The 17,632-nt window shown below is 37.9% G+C and overlaps 1 protein-coding gene and 1 pseudogene across 2 annotated transcripts in view; one reads left to right on the top strand and one right to left on the bottom strand.

Moving 5' to 3' along the window:
- Window positions 1–17,632, bottom strand: part of Atl1 (atlastin GTPase 1) — a 67,520-nt gene that overhangs the window by 12,965 nt on the left and 36,923 nt on the right. For both annotated transcript variants that reach the window (XM_004649168.3, XM_004649169.2), the window contains exons 7-9: window positions 6,446–6,538; window positions 4,913–5,051; window positions 1,039–1,166 (exon numbers count right to left, since the gene is read on the bottom strand). In XM_004649168.3, coding sequence (XP_004649225.1) covers window positions 1,039–1,166; window positions 4,913–5,051; window positions 6,446–6,538 — 360 coding nt within the window. The remainder of the gene's footprint in view (window positions 1–1,038; window positions 1,167–4,912; window positions 5,052–6,445; window positions 6,539–17,632) is intronic.
- On the top strand, window positions 9,060–9,803 carry LOC123462359 (annotated as a pseudogene).

Raw genomic sequence — 17,632 nt, 5'->3', positions numbered from 1 at the left:
GTATGTTCAAGGCCAGCCTGGAGTTAGAGTGAATTTCAAGTCAGCCTGGGCTACAATGGGATTCTGCCTCAAAAGACCCCACCCTTCAAAAAAAATAAATAAATAAAACTTTCTCAGATACTTCCTATAAGAATAACCTCACTTTTTAAGTTATGGAGACCTGTACTCTTCTGATATAAGTTTCATGGAGTGCATTTGTGTAAGGGGTCATGAATCTCCAAAATGTAAGCTTACTCAAATTTTAGGTTAATCACATATTGCTCAAGGTGATAAGGAAAAACAGATTATGCAGAAGGCATATGATACATTTTAAATGGTAAAATGTGAATTTTAAAAATATTTTAGCCTTGGAGAAATTCAAAATTAAGTGGAATTTCTCCATTAAATGTTGTGTATTGGTTTATTTTTTGCTAGCTGAGGTTAAAAGGTGAATGCAAATTTAAAATAATTCCACAACAAATTGGTCTTTGCTGCAGGTAATAGGAAAGGTAGAATTTTCTTCTAGAGGAAAGTATAGTACCTTTGAGGGCAATCTTAAGAAAAGGTAAATTCAGCATATGTTATGTACTCTGGAAAATGCTCCCCCTAAATATTTTTTCCAACTCTGATCCACTTATATTTCAAAGCATATTCTCCTCAAAGTAAAAATGCATAGTAGGGCTGGGGAGATAGCTTAGTAGCTAAGGTGCTTGCTTGTGAAGCCTAAGGGCCCAGGTTTGATTCCCCAGTACCCACAAAAGCCAGATGCACAAGGTGGGCATGCATCTGGAGTTCTTTTGCAGTGGCTGGAGGCCCTGGCACGCCCATTCTCTTTATCAAATTAAAATATATTTTTATAAAGTTTATGGTAAAGTTAATCCTGAGGAGTTTCCTCAAAATTTTTAATTTTTCCAGAAAGCAGGCTTTTGGGGGTATTTCATAATTTTTTATATGTATTGATGCCTTATGCCTTTACCCCCATCCAGTGTTTGAAGGAAATATTTGCCAATGCATGTGAAATCCAAGAACTCACAAGAACTGTAGAGATAAGAATGGTACCTTGAAGTATTCCACCAGACCTCGACAGGTGATTTTATTCCCATTGATCTCTTTAATATCCAGGTTCTCCGGACTAAGTAGCCAAGGAATCAGTATTTTCAAGTTTTTGATGAACTCATCATCGATTTCTACAAGCAAAAGCAAATCCATTATTATACTTAAAATCCTATCCTGTCTTTCAATCCACAGAATAAAACATCCTTTGGTTTTCTCCATTTTTCCCCAGAGATAATGCTATCACCCACTTTCCTATCATTTAAGCAACTCCTGTCTTTTACCTCCACTCCAAGTACACTGTCTTGTCATACACCTGTAAAAATAGCTTTCTTGACATTAAATGTTCAGTACACATTTTATAGCCAACTTGAGTACACAATCCATGTTTTCCACTGCCTTTATTTCAGTTTTATTTGTGATTATATAGAGGCTCAAAAGAGGGCAAGCTGGGTGTTGTGGTACGCATGCACCTGCAATCCTAGCTCCCTGGGAGGCTAAAGCAGTATCTCTTGAACCTAGAAACTCAGAGCCAGCCTGGGCAATGTATAGAGATCATGTCTCTTTTTAAAATTTCAGATATGATCTCACTATGCAGGTTAGGTTGGCTTTGAACTTAACAGTGATCCTCTTCTGCCTCTTGAGTGCTGGCATTATAGGTGTGTGCCACTATGCTGGTTGAATGTTGTCTGAATGAATGATTCAGAACTTTTGATTCTTTTAATATTCATTGTAGAAGTTCCTTCACTAATAACAATCTGATCATAATAATGTTCTTCCAGTGCAATTAAAGTAACACTTTAAGGGCCTATGGACAACTTACTACTATTGATATTTCTGGTTGAAATAGTACATGATACCCCCATCAAAGAATCATTTTTGAATAACTGTGTATATTCAGAGACACTTCATTTCCCAGAGTCACTCACTCAGATCCCTACCCTCTGGAGAATAGCAGTCAGCTCACAAAGCTCACATGACATCTTGGGTATCAATCACACTAAACAATTAAAGTTGGATGGAAAAACGTTAGAGATAAAAGACTTTCACAACTGCCCAAAGAAACACTAGAGTAAAGCAGAACATTTCTGTACACAAGACAGATTTATTAGCAACTCTGAAAGTATAAACCTTCATTAAATGGACACTGAAACCAGCTTCCAGTTCTCCAAGAGCTAGCTACTCTGACAAGCAACTCCAGGTACTGGAGCCAGTAATGCATGTCAGTGTATGTGTAGACGTATGGTACAATTGTTAAGAAGTAGGGTTCTATATTTGCATGATGTCTCTAAAACACTTCCTGAGCTCATTTGAAAAATGTATCAGTTAATCTAAGAGCTATAGCTATACACTACAGTACTAGAACAAGCCAGAAGACTTTGCTGCCCCAACAAAGAACTGTGGTTCAGGCCTGTCCCTCCTTTGTCTGACTATGGCTCCTAACTCCAGAGAAGAAAGGCTTTATGGAAGCTCTCTCTTTATGTAACTCATTCAAGATACACTGAGACACTAGGTAGTTATATAACATTAAGAGTTCTGTGTGTTCACTAGTGGGCTAGAGTTTGTGAGTGACAGTGAAATCACATGATCTTGACATCCATGTGTTAAGACCATGTTCACTGCTACCTATTCTGTTGGGAAAATGTAAGATTTTGAAATGTGTATGAAAGAAATGTTGGTGAGAAATTTGGGATTTGATTTACTGTATTACATGCCAAGGTTAAAGATAAAAGTATCTTCAAGACAACTGCATGGATAGGGGGTGGGGGTGGGATGGAGAATACTTTTGCTTTACAAATCTGCCAATTTCTAAAAATTGGTTACAATTGTCCTTTCTTTAAAAAGTAACTTTAAATCCCTTTTACAATTGTGTTGCAAAACTTGTCACTGTCTCACCTTTGGCACGATGCAAAACAACCACAGTAAATTAAATGCCTGAATTTAGCAGTGTACATGATGCTAAGCTCACAAGTAAAAAAAAAAAAAAAAAGTCAGGGCTGGAGAGATGGCTTAGTGGTTAAAGTACTGGCTTACGAAGTCAAAGGACCCATGTTCTACACTCTCAGATCCCACATTAGCACATAGGTGAGGCAAGCACAAGGTTTATGCCCAGTAGGTGGTGCAAGCGTCTGGAGTTCTATTTTAGTGGCTGGGGCAGTGGTGGGCCAATTCTCTCTCTAAAATAATCATAAATGTCTTGTACCTTACATTAATTACAAAGCATATGACTAAAGACCAGTGACTGTTTCTTACAAATGTTAAACTCTGTTTCTGAAGACCACCTACCTCCATCCCTACGCTTGTTTTAAATATATTTTTTAATGTTTACTCATTTATTTGAGAACAACAGATAGAGAGAAAGGCAGGTAGAGAATGGGCACACCAGGGCCTCCAGCCACTGCAAATGAACTCCAGATGCATGTGCTACCTTGTGCATCTGGCTTATGTGGGTCCTTAGGTTCATAGGCTAGCACTTAACCATTAAACCATCTCTCCAGCCCATCCCTATGCTTTTTTAAAACAAGTTGTGCTACTTTGGAATCATGAAACAGTCAACCTCTGTTAAAAAGGTAATTATAGGGCTGAAGAAATGGCTTAACAGTTAAGGCACTTGCCTTCAAAGCCTAGGGACCCAGGTTCAATTCCCCAGTACCCACATAAGCCAGATGTACATGGTGGCACATGCATCTAGAGTTCATTTGCAGTGGATAGAAGGCCTGGTACACCATTCTCTCTCAAGTAAATAAAGTGTATGTGTGTGTGTGTGTGTGATTTATTTATTCTGTTTTTTTGAGGTAGGGTCTCACTCTAGCCCAGGCTGACCTGGAATTCAGTATGTAGTCTCCTACCTCTGCCTCCCAAGTGCTGGGATTAAAGGTGTGCACCACCACACCAAGCTGAATAAAATATTTTAAAGAAGATAATTATATGCTATAAGTACATACTATTTTTGAAAATCACTTTAGTTTTTCTTTTCTTTTTAAAGAATCTCATCCTTCTGGGCTTGGTGTCACATGTATTTAATCTTAGTACTCAGGAGGCAGAGGTTGGAGGACTGCTGTGAATTCAAGGCTAGCCTGGGACTACAGAGTGAGATCCAGGTTAGCCTGGGCTAGAGTGAGACCCTACTTTGAAAATCAAAACTCAAAAAACAAAACAAACAAAAAGAATATCATCCTCTCCTCATCCAGACAGGATGGTTCATTTTTAGAGAGGCTTTTAATAATTTATAACTAAATTCTTCAGTGCCAGTTTTAAAGACTGAAATCAGTACTATGCAATATTTTTCAATCCCTAATTATATAATTCAATAAGTGCAGGACTCCAATAATATAGACATTTTCCCCTTTTAATATCAATAAGGAAAATTAAGTGCATACATTAGGAGCAATTTCCAAAGCACAGAAATGAGAGGATGAATGTTACTGCCTGCTGGGGGAATGCAAGATTTGGTCTATTTTCTTTTTGCTTTACCTTTGCCTTTCCATTTCTTTTTCTTTCTTTTTTTTTTTTTTTTTTTTTTTTTTGGTTTTTTACAGTAGGGTCTCACTCTGGTCCAGGCTGATCTGGAATTCACTATGGAGTCTCAGGGTGGCCTCAAATTTATGGCAATCCTCCTACCTCTGCCTCCTGCGTGTTGGGATTAAAGGCATGCGCCATCACTGATTTGGTCTATTTTCATAGGCATTGTTCACATTAGTGGCTACAAAATTTTACAGTTGACCAAAAGGAAGCTCTAACACTGATCCTAGACTCCCAGTTCTCCTGCCAACTTCTTGTCATTGCCTCACATTAGTGGATACAATAAACTAGCAGCCATAAACACACTGAGCAAAATGACATTTGCATAACCAGGTAAGTCATTCAAAGGCAGACAAACCTTTTAGTTTTCCATCAAAGTTTGGATTGGTAGCTACTTTCAAGCCAGGATGAGGTAGCAGAAAACAGGAAATGTTGGTGAAACAGGAATGGATGTGTTTTCGGACATTCTGCAGTTCTTCATGCTGGTTTCCTGAAACCTGCAATTAATTATTTGGAAGTGAACTTTCTCGTGACATAAAGTAAACAAAGAAATTCTGTGACTCCTTATATTTGCTATGGCAGTCTGATCTCATAATGATTTTTAAAAATGACATGATGTGGCTACAATAAAAGAAAAGACAGTTTTGGGAAATGTGACCACACAGGCCTAACTAAGTGTGGCAAACATATGGCACAGTCTTTATAATTAACAAGGTCTGTCTTTAACTCGGGTGGGCCTTCTTCCCATGTCTTAGTACCCACTAATGGGGCTTTACTCTAGTTCCTACAAATTCTATATTTATTCTTTTTTGTGTGTGTGTATGCATGTTTGAATGTGTATGAGCATGTGTATACAGGCCAAAGGACAACCTCAGGTGTCAATCCTCAAGTACATCATCCATCTCTTTGAGACAGTCACCCATTGACCTGGAACTCAACTATTAGGCTATGTATTTGCTGGTAAGTGAACTCTAGGGATATTCCTGTCTCTGCCTTCCAAGGGCTTGGATTACAGGCATGCACAACTCTTAATATGATATAATTTCCTTCAGGCATGTATGTGGGTACTAAGGGTTGAACTCAGGTCCTTGTGCTTGTGAAGCAAGCACTTGACTGAGTGAGCTTTCTCCCCAGCCCTCAAATTCAAGTTATGATGCAAAGCCCTCATAGGAGGCACAAATCATAAAATACTCCTACGTTTTTCAGAAGATGCTTAAGCAGATTTTTGTACTTGATAGGTATACACTTCAATTCCAGAAAGGCATGTGAATAGCTAGATATTACATCTAAGCCTCTATTCTGTTAGACATGCATTTAACAAGTAATAGTATAAAGACAACACTCTACAACCAACCATCATACTGAAAAGGTGAGCTTAGAGAACTCAATAAAAGGAATTTTCTTACTTCAATTTTCTCTCTTGATTTCTCAGTAGGCATCTTTGTGGTATCTGCTCAGTGTAAAGGAATCATATAATACTGGCTATTGTGACACAGGAAGAAGTCCTTATACCACATTCTGTGAACTATTAGTAAAATGCTCTAAGACCTACTTTTGGAGATTTCAACATTAGATATTTGTTTAAACAGCTACTAGATTATAAATCTAGACATTTTTACTGTAGTCTTGAACTGATTCAATTATTCAAAATAAAAGTTACCTTTAGGAACAAATAACTTTCACATATCTACAAAAGAATTGTCTATATCAAAATTATTGATTATATTTTAAATTATAATTCTGAAAAATAGTTCAATGAGTTAACCTTTTTTGGTAGAGATATTATGAGGGTCAAATGAAATTGTGGCTACTGAGTATTCAGTAAATTAGTCAACAAAACAACTGTAGATTAGCATTGGTGAAATTTCATGTACTTAAATATGTAACAAACCTTGAGGCGTTTTTCTAAGAATTTGGCACCACCATCAGCTCCATATGAAAACTCATATGGGAAACTCCAGTCTCGAACAAGAAATATCAGACTCTAAAATGTGATAAGAAAGGATTGATATGGATATTTTAAGGTACAGCACTCTGGTTTTATTTATTTATTTATTTATTTGAGAGTGACAGACACAGAGAGAAAGACAGATAGAAGGAGAGAGAGAGAATGGGCGCGCCAGGGCTTCCAGCCTCTGCAAACGAACTCCAGACGTGTGCGCCCCCTTGTGCATCTGGCTAACGTGGGACCTGGGGAACCGAGCCTCGAACCGGGGTCCTTAGGCTTCACAGGCAAGCGCTTAACCGCTAAGCCATCTCTCCAGCCCCCAGCACTCTGGTTATTGAAACAAATTCTAATACTATTGTATCTTCATTAAAAATATATTTACTTATTTAAGACAGAAAGACAGTATGGGTATGCTACAACTTCTTGCCACTGAAAAAGAAGTCCATATACATGCATTGTACATCTGGCTTTACGTGGGAACTAGGGAATTGAGCTCTGGCCAATAGGCTGTATAATCAACTGCCTTTAACCACTGAGCCATCTCTCCAGCCCTCATTGAATCTTAATAGTGTTCTTTATCTTCATCTGGAATTAAAAAGCAAACACTGGTGCTGGCAGGATTGCTTAGCAGTTAAGGTGTTTTCCTGCAAACCCAAAGGACCTAGGTTTGATTCCCCAGGATTCACATTAGCCAGATGCACAAGGGGGATGCAAGTGTCTGGAGTTCATTTGCAATTGCTGGAAGCCCTAGCATGCCCATTCTCTCACTCACTCTCTCTCTCCCTCTTTCTCAGTCAAATAAATAAATTAATTAAATTAAACATTTTTTAAGAAGCAAACATTGAACTCTTGAAAGTTTACGAGCAGTCTCTTCTCTATCATCTATATGATTCCCATAAAAATGAATAAATACAAAGCTTCTATTAACTCCCAAGATGAATGCACTCCACTGACAGAGGAGACATAGTGATGACCCACCATAAGCTGGCTGAATGGAGCTGAGTGACTATAACCAGATCTGGTATGGCATGTTCTTAGGAGTTTTCCTTTTTTATTTTTTATTTTATTTTTGAGACAGGGTTTTACTATGTAGTCCAGATTGGCTTTGTATTCACTATGTAGCCAGGCTGGCCTCAAATTCACTGCAATCCTCCTGCCTCAACTTCTCAAGTGCTGGAATGATGACCAGCATGCTCCACTTTAAAACCAGTTATTTTCTTAAATTGTTTTAATATTTTTATTGAAATGCTAATATACATTCTTATTACAAAAGTTCCAATTTCATGGCAAAGTCTAGGGAATAAATTTTAAAATGCACTCCAAACCTCTAGATGCAAACATAATTAACAATTGGTGAATATATATATATATACACACACACACATACATACATACATACACACACACACACACACACACACAATGGAGTCAAGCTAAAGTAAAGAAAAAAATATTAAAAGTGAGTTTGCTTTAATGTTGCATTAAATAAAACTGTGACATTAAAATATAACTGAAATAAATGGACTAAAAGAAAATTGAGATGATGCTAACTTTCCAGTAAGTGATCTTTAAATGGTCTATTAACTTTAAATGGATGCTCATTTTTGTTGAAATTTCAACAAAATATAAATATGTCTACCTCAAACAAGTACTGTGAAAATGTAAGTTAGCTAGGAAACAACTTTTGTAGAGGTTTGGAAACCAGAATAAAGAAAGCCAACTATGTGGATTTGCATTTTTCTTGGAAAATTTAGTCTCATTTCTTGCTCTTTTTCACTAGTCATCTTCCTTCAAAGAAATGCGACCACATATAGAAAAGCCAATATAAAGTCTTGTTTTTTCAATTTTTTTTTTTTTTTTTGAGGTAGAGTCTCACTCTAGTCCAGGCTGACCATGAATTCACTATGTGGTGTCCTTGAATCCACGGTGATCCTCCTACCTCTGTCTCCCAAGTGCTGGGATTAAAGGCATGTGCCACCATACCTGGCTCTATTGTTTTTTCAAATTTGTAACCTCTACTAGTAATAATAATCATGAAATGAATGCTAGGGTTCAAGCTCTCAACTTCACTATCCAAGGATTCTACCTAGGTGTACTGGTGAACTGGCTCTCTGACCAAAAGTGCTTTGATTTCTATAGTATTTGCCAGTTTCTGTGGAGTAAATACATCCACCATGGATGATTTCCAGCTGGTAGTAGTTTAGTAATTGGCATTTATAATCTCTGAACATTGATAATTATTTCTCATGAACTGGTTTGAGCTAACTGTAGTACACACAGTACTCCTATTCCATCCCAGGCAATTTATGTGTTTTACATTTAACCACATGAAATTCTATGGTTTAAAGTCCTCATTTCAAAAGCTATGTTTTCTAACACTGCTGAATATTGCTATGTTCATGTATATAAGCAGAGAGAGGGAAAAGAAGACCATAAATTAACTTGATAAAAAAGCACATGGAGGTGCTCACGGGCTGCGTTCCATCCGTACCTCGGCTCTCCCTGGAAAGGGAGGGAGGCTTCGTGGATCGGGAGCGAGCCTCCGCCGCGGCAGTCAGCTCGAAGTTGCTAGGACTTCTCTCAAACTTGTGTGCTGAGGAGACTCAGATGTTGGCCTCAGCTCCTAGGCTGAACTCAGCAGATTGGCTCATGAAAACTAATGTATTGAGACAAAGGAAAGGATCTGGCAGAAAGCAACATCTATTATCCTGGGCTTGGCAGCAAGGAAGAGGAAAAGTAGTGGAATTCCTGCAATCTGAAAACCACACTGAAAGGTGACATAGAAGCTGAACGATGGGTGGCGGAGAGAGGTATAACATTCCAGCCCCTCAATCTAGAAACGTTAGTAAGAACCAACAGCAGCTTACTAGACAGAAGACTAAGGATCAGAATTCCCAGATGAAGATTGTTCACAAGAAAAAAGAACGAGGACACAGTTACAACTCATCAGCAGCTGCATGGCAGGCTATGCAAAATGGCGGGAAGAACAATTTTTCTAGTAATCCAAATTGGAACTCTAGTCTATCAAGTCCCAGTTTGCTTTTTAAATCTCAAACTAACCAGAACTATGCTGGAGCCAAGTTAGTGAGCCACCATCACCAAGTGTTCTTCCCAAGCCACCAAGCCACTGGGTTCCAGTTTCATTTAATCCTACAGATAAGGAAATAATGACTTTTCAACTTAAAACCTTACTTAAAGTACAAGTTTAAGATGAAGTACTAATATTTAAATTTAGCACTGTTTACATAGTCATGAATTGGTCTGAACCAAATTGACTTAAGGACGTAAAACTTGTAATTTACAAATATAATCAAAGTATCATTTATGTGCTGTTTGCATGGTGACATATCAGTGCAATTTAAATAACTGTACTCGATACAAGTGAACCATTCAGGTTGATTTGGGAAATAGGTGACTTTTAAAATTGTCAATTGTGGAGACAGTAGTTTACAGTCAGTCAGGATATATAGCTGAAATATACAGGGACTGAAAAATGTAGACATTAGGAAATTAAATATCCTAAAGGCACCTAACTGCCAAAAGAAAATGAATTTTTACTAAAGATCTCATTTTACTAAATTGTACTTACTAATTGGTGTATGTGTGAAGGTCAATCAGGGCTTGCTAGAACAAAGCAGTCTATGTCCAAGTGGCCCGTTTTTTGGATCTCACTCTAGCCCAGGCTGGCCCTGAACTCAGTGATCCTACCTCAGCCTCCCAAGTGCGCTGGGATTAAAGGTATGTGCCACCATGCCTGGCTTTGTCTGTTTCTTAAGTATAGTGGATATGCATCAGCCTGCAGATGGACTAATTTTTTAAAAACTGATTTAAGTACCTAGAGAAGAAAGAGCCATGTAAATACATGTAATAAGCTTGTAACATATGTAAGATTTTCTTTCATCCTACAAAGACTATTTTAGTATGAATTTGCTAGATGTATGACCATGGACTTTTTTCTATGAGGGCCTAATTTTAAAGGTCCCCAATTATTTTAAAGAAGCTTACCCTCATGCTAAAGTGCCAGTGTATGTACAACTGATTTGATTTTAAGCTACATATCAAAGTAAAGCCTAATATTAAGCTTATATTAAAAGATTTAAGCTGCTAAAAAAAAAAGCACATGAAGTCATAATTTTTAAAAATTTATTTATTTATTTGTGAGAAGAGAGAGAAAATGAGCATTCCAGGGCCTCTTGCCACTGCAAACAAACTCCAGACATGTGCTACTTTTTGCATCTGGCTTTATGCAGGTACTAGGGAAATCAAACAATGGCCAGCAGGCTTTGCAAGCAAGTGGCTTTAACTGCTGAGCCATGTCCCTAGTCCTTTAATGATATTTTAGGTGAATTAAACTTAGTTGGGAAATTGATGAGCCTATGCTCATAAGTGATTTTTTTTAATCATAAGAAAGGTACCCTTTGTTAATTTGTCTGAAAACTACAGCCTTTAGAAAAATTTTCAAAAGGGATGTCATGGCAATACCATAACAGACAGTGAAAAGCTAAATAAAAATCTAAGTGCTCAACAATACTCAAATGACTGGTTATATAAGCTATGGCATATTCATATAACACATAGATACTAATGTTATACATATGTGGATTGTGTCAGCACATGTATTGGTATGTCAGTATTAAAGGTTTAAATGGGGCTGGGGAAATAGCTCCACAGTTAAAAGCCTTTGATTGCAAAGCCTGCTGGCCCATCTTTGATTCCCCAGCATCCATGTAAAAGTAGACACAAAAAGTGTGTAAGCATCTGGAGTTCATTTGCAACAGAAAGAGACCCTGGGATGCCCATACACAAATATAGGCAAACAAATAAAAATAGTGCATAATATGACCTATCCCTAAAAATATGTACAAAAATACAAAATTTCATTAAAAATACAAATTTTCTGTCCTCCCAACATGAACCTACTGGTACATTCATGACCCTACAGTGGTTACCAATGCCCCCACATGACTAGTATGGTTTTGAGCTCATCACCATTTTGTCATGGAGGACAAAAGGAAGGAGACAACAAAACAGAGGAAGGACTACCTTGAAAGAGGAGGGACCTCAGGAGATGGGGAGTGGGAGAGGGGAGACAAAAAAGATAATGAACAGACACATGACACACATTAAAGTTCTCAATAATTTTTTAAATTATTCATTATTTATTTCAGAGAAGGAGCGAGAGAGAAAGAAGAAGAGTATGGGTGCAACAGGGCCTCTAGCCACTGAAAACAAACTCCAGATACATGCACCATCTTATCTGGCTTACTTGGATATTAGGGAATTGAACCTAGATCCTTAGGCTTTGCAGGCAAGTGCCTTAACTGCTAGGTCAAATCCCTCAATAATTTTTAAAGGTTTAAATGAACTAAGATTAAAAAAATAATTACAAATAGTTGAAATTACTCTCCCATACTCTGAGTGAAAGACTAACTGATCTAGAATCTGTAGCCAATAAATATCTGAGCTAGTTTTGTGTGTTTTAATCAACCAGTTTATTTTTAAAAATTATTTTACTTTATTTTATTTATTTGAGAGAAAGAGGGACAGAGTGTGTGAGAGAGAATGGGCATGCTAGGGCCTTCAGCTGCTGCAAACAAACTCCAGATATGTATGCCTCCTTGTGCCTCTAGCTTGTATGGGTTCTGGGGAATTGAACCTGAGTCCTTTGGCTTTGCAGGTGAGCGCCTTAACTGATAAACCACCCCTCCAGGCTCTAACCAATAAGTTTCTGTTCTAATTTCAATTTCAGGTAAAAAAAAAAAATAAACACCAGAAATGATTTTAAGCCTGTCTAAACAAAATATGCTTCAGTCAACAGCCTGTGAAAGCTTACCCATCAGAAACAGACTCATATTTCTGGTCAGTTAAGTAGTGGAATGCTGGCTCCAGGAAGCCCATTCTCCATCTTTATAACCTGTACAGAGGATTCTTCAACAGAAGACATTGCAAGACTGATATTAACCCACAAACCCCAAACAAGTCCCCAAACCTACATATGGTCATCAGTTTGCTTTGCTCAATGAGACTGGGCCTCTCCAGCAGAGCAGTGCCTAATTGCAAGCAATTTCATCATGGGTTTTACATCCAATTCTGAGTAATGGTCTTCACCTCCGACAGTTCTGGAAGTCCCACTGAGAGAGTTTTGCACACCTTCACTTGGAACTGTTCTCTGTGGTCCTTAGGCTAGCAAAAAGCACTCACTCTCCTAACCCTTCCAAAACTTAATTTGTCATTAGACTAAGCATTTAGGTGACTGTCTCAACAACAATATGAGTTCTAATTTGGCTTCCTGAACTATTGTTGAGGATTATTTTCTTACGTTAAAACCCAAAAGGTCTCTGTATAAGGCTGATTGTTAGTCCTAAGTGTGTGTATGCAGTAATAAGCCTTTAGTGCATTATTTTAATAAAGTTTTATAGGAGATGATTAGACCTTTTGTGTGCACTATTTAGTAAATATTTTCACCAATAATCTGTTTATGCTTTTTGCCTTTGGCCTGTGGCTTTGCTTTCTTTTATTTGATAATGTGTTCAAAATCTATGTGCTTTGTCCTTCTTCTTCCTCTCTCCTTCCTCCTCCTTTCCTCTTCTCTTCCTTTTTTCTCCTCTTCCTTCTCTCTCCCCTCATATTGAACCCAAGGCCTTGAAATGCTAGGCAAACCTTCTATCACTATATCTTTAGTCCCTATTTGCTCTTGAATTGCTGGATATATACAGCTCTGTTCTAAAATGAACAGATGGCAGGATAAACACAAGATATCTCTAACCCAATTTAAGCATCCTCCAAGATTAAATTATTAGACTGGCAACCAGTGCATGCAAAAATAACTCATCAAGGGCTAGAGAAATGGTTCAGCAGTTAAGGCCTACAAAGACTAATGATAATCAATTCCTCAGTACCCATGTAAAGCTGGATGCACAAAGTGGTGCATGCATCTGGACTTCATTTGCAGTGGCTAGATGCCCTGGCACACCCATCCCCCCCTCCCCCCACTGAGTTTTAAGGAATTTCTTTTAATCCCAGAAGATAGAAATTTGCTACAGACTTATTTCAGGATCTTAACAGATATTTACTATTCTAAAATGTCCACTTGTTAGACTCAGATGGAAATAGCTAAAAGCAGTAGGATGAAAAGGATCCAGAGAATATTTAAATAACTCAGCTGTTCATTAAAAATAATAGATTTGATAAATTCAATAGCATTTAGGGATAAAAAAAATAGGAAAACACCACAGAATGCCATTTCAGAATACTTTCCCTTAAGGATAAAGTGAACAAAGATTCGGAATTGTAAACAAAACAAAAATGAAACTAACAGCAAACTTTAAAACTAAGTTCAGAAAACTTTCAAATGATATTTTGAAACTAAAATAGCTTAAGTAAATGGAGCTTTGCCAGGTTCTCTGAGGGGAAAAATGTGGATTTGGGAAAAAATATGGGGCTTAAAATGTAATATATGGAATCAGAATAAAAATATGGATGAGATACTGTCAATGTAAAAATCTCAAGTATATGTCTGATTTTTCAGAGGGAATGGATAGTTAACTAGGTAAAAATAAAAACAAATTTGTGATCCTACAAATAAAAGCCAGACCAATATATTCTCCATTATTTATGAGTCATCAGGGGCCCGTAGATAGGGACATCTGTAGGCATTACAAGCTGAAAGAACAAATGTCTTACATTGGCTAAGAATACTTATTCTCTGAATTGATTTAAAAGAAACTGAAGAATCTTTTAAAGCAAAACTCTTCAAGAGGACTTAGAAAATTTAGAGATGATCATAAAAAAGGCCAGATCGATTTTTTTTTTTTCCAAATGGTCCAAAACATGTTAAGCTAAAATGTCAGGTAGTAATAGGTATTAAGTCAGCAGCATAGCACACATCAAAGGCTGACAGCCTTTGCTGGCCAGTCCTTGGCCAGGTAACCAGCCTAGCCTCCTTGCCTCACAGCAGCAGCACTCTTGTCTAGTTACTTAAAGCATCTATAAGCCAAGCCCTAGGATCACCTTTAAATTTGATGGTACCACACACAGTGCAATCACCATTGCTCACTAAAAACATATTTCTCAATGAGAGATGTAATTTTCTTTCTTTGATATTACCACTCATCAGTGTAATGCTTCAGTAACTACTACTGCTACCCATCAAATAATAATCTCATGGTAGTGTTTCTGCAGTTTGAGAAAGGGCCATGGCAGGCACAAGTATTTTGGACGTTCTTACATAAAGTTGTTTGTTTATGGCCTATAGCTTAAAAAGATAAGATACTGGGCTGGAGATATGGTCCAGCAGTTAGGGCCCTTCCCTGCAAAGCCTACAGGACACAGGTTTGATTCCCTAGGACCCACTAAGCTAGATGCACAAGGTGGTACGTGCATCTGGAGTTCATTTGCAACAGCTAGAAGCCCTGGTCCACCCATTCTCAATCTCTCTCTCTCTCTCTCTCTCACTGTCTTTCTCTCTCTCTTAAGTGGAAAAAAAAAGGATATTTTTAAAAGATAAGAAACTAAGCTGGATATGTAGCAGCTGTACAAGACCTTGAATTCAGGTCTTGGTTTTGAGTCGAATTTTGAGTTCAATGGATTTTCTTGTATGTAAACTAAATACAATTCCAAATGTATGCATAATACCACCATTGGTGGGCATTTGTTGAACATTTAGTTTGAGAAATATCTTGTAGTAGGTAGTATAGACTACAAAGGCAAATTACAAAGCTGCTCTTAAGGCTTTTTGTACATTAGTTAATGAGATAAGTGGTGCTCACATAAAAAGGTAAGATCACAAATAACAGTTCAATGAGTGCTAGCAGCAGGAAGAGAGGCACTAAAAGATAGTAACTGGACTCAAGGCCTTTGAACCTGTAGCCTGGGTTGAGACAAGCACTGCAACTTCATGATATATGTGTCAGGATTAAGTATCAATGTTTTCTCATTGAATAAAATTGATAAAGAGGGCAAGTGGGGGATCAAAATACATTGTATGCATATGGAAACCAGGAGAACCCTGGTCTATGCCATAGACCTAATTCTGTGTTGTTAGATGAGTAATTCTGATAGTTCACACAGTTCTCAGATCACCTCAATTGCTCTCTGGAAAGAAAAGAATATGGTAGGTAGCTTTCTCAGATATCTGTCCTTTTCTTGAGCTCTATCATATCCTAATTTTTAGCCTGGCTGGCAGATAGTAGCCTTTCTTTTTTTCAGTGAGGTCATTTATTTCTTTTTTTTTTAAATAATTTTTTTATCAACAATGTCTATGACTGTAAATAATATCCCATGGTAATTCCCTCCCTACCCCCACTTGCCCCTTTAAAATTCCACTCTCCATCATATCCCCTCCCCCTCTCAATCAGTCTCTTATTTTGATGTCATGATCTTTTCTTCCTATTATGATGGTCTTGTGTAGGTAGTGTCAGGCACTGTGGGGTCATGAATATCCAGGTCATTTTGTGTCTGGAGGAGCATGTTGTAAGGAGTCCTACACTTCCTTTGGCTCTTACATTCTTTCTGCCACCTCTTCCGCAATGAACCCTGAGCCATGGAAGGTGTGATTGAAAGATTTCAGTGCTGAGCATTCCTCTGTCACTTCTTCTTAGCACTATGGTGCCTCCTGAGTCATCCCAGGGTCAATGCAATCTGAAAAGAGAAAGTTCTCTAGCCAAAAGTGAGAGTAGCATTAATATACGGATATGAATGTTAATAGAAGTGCTTACTGGGCAGTTTGGTGAACATAGTATATACTTTTACCCAGACAGCAGCAGATGTTACACTCCTAGGGCTCATGACTGCCCCTGTTGTAGGGATATATTCCCTCCCATGGTGCAGGCCTCTAGTCAAATTAGAGTGCTGTTGGTTTCCCCCATAACAGATGTGCCACTATTGCACCCGTTGGCTCATTTGGCCTGGCTGGCCAAATATAAGGCTTGCAGTGTCCACTGTTGAGTATCTTCACTTGTGTTTTCTCTCTCTCCCATTGAACAGTGTGCAGCATGGCTTTTTCCAGCTTTCTGTCAGCTGGTCTACAGGGAGGAGGTGTTCAGCTCAGCTCCAGCAGGATTTCTCAGTGGAGGTCACGTATTTCTCTGGCATTACTCTGGTAATTCCAAACATCATTGCTATTTTCCCAAGAATGTTTTATTTCAAAGCAACTTGAGTCATTACCAAAGAACTCTGCAAGTAATTATCTTAAATTATGGAAATAAAGTATCCTTAAGCATAATTAAGTAAACTAGAGTAAAATTATTCCTAATTGTCCACATGTAGGCTCAATTTTAGTAGAAAATATGAGAAAAGAGGGTTATCTTGATAGCATCCTATCCTGTTATTTGACAGCAGCTGTCCACCTGAGTTGACACAGGTTGATTAGCTCACTAGCAGCTGCATCTCCACTAAGACAGATCTGAAGATCTGAGCTTTTATTTTTAGCCCACGAAGAGGACTCAAATATTTTTCTAAAGTCAGAAATGCTGGTGAGCCCTTAAGTGTATAAAGATGGTAATACTGTGGGAGGGCTGGGGAACAGCTCAGTGGTAGATTGTTGTCCTAACATTTATAAGGTCTAAAAAAAAAAGAAAAGAAAAAAACTGGGATAGGAAAGTACTTAACATTGAAGAGATGAGAGGTAAGAGAATAGATAAATGTAAACTACCCTAATACATATTCAGGTAAGAAATAAGGCTTGCAAGAGAAAGAAAATCAAACTTACATGCAGGAAAGCTTTTGTTTATTTAAAAGGATTTATGCTAGTAATTTTCAATGGTTCCATCAGGCCCCAGCATACTGCACTGAAAAATGGCATAGAGAGTGCAGAGTCTGTAGTTTCAATACTGAGACTCTTATTTAATAGAGTGTGGTATGGCTCAGAAGTGATTCTAACTTACGTGTCTTAAAGCTTTTGTTCTGTTCAGCCATAACCAAATGTGAAGATGTCACTCAACCCTATCCCTTCCCTGTTAGCCATACTGCCTTAAACCTGCCAGCTCTCCTCATCCTGTGTCAGGGCTCAAGGCTCCCATCACAGCTATATACATCCCACCACATAGACATAGCCAGTGAGAAATGTGCTGATATTTAAAATACTGACCTAGTGAGTCATGACACTATCTAGACTTGTTAATCCATTGAGAA

This window comes from Jaculus jaculus, chromosome 7 (assembly GCF_020740685.1).
Source record: "Jaculus jaculus isolate mJacJac1 chromosome 7, mJacJac1.mat.Y.cur, whole genome shotgun sequence".
NCBI classification, from domain to species: Eukaryota; Metazoa; Chordata; class Mammalia; order Rodentia; family Dipodidae; genus Jaculus; species Jaculus jaculus.
The sequence above is the reverse complement of the archived record's forward strand: the minus strand, read 5'-3'. Positions and strand labels throughout refer to the sequence as shown.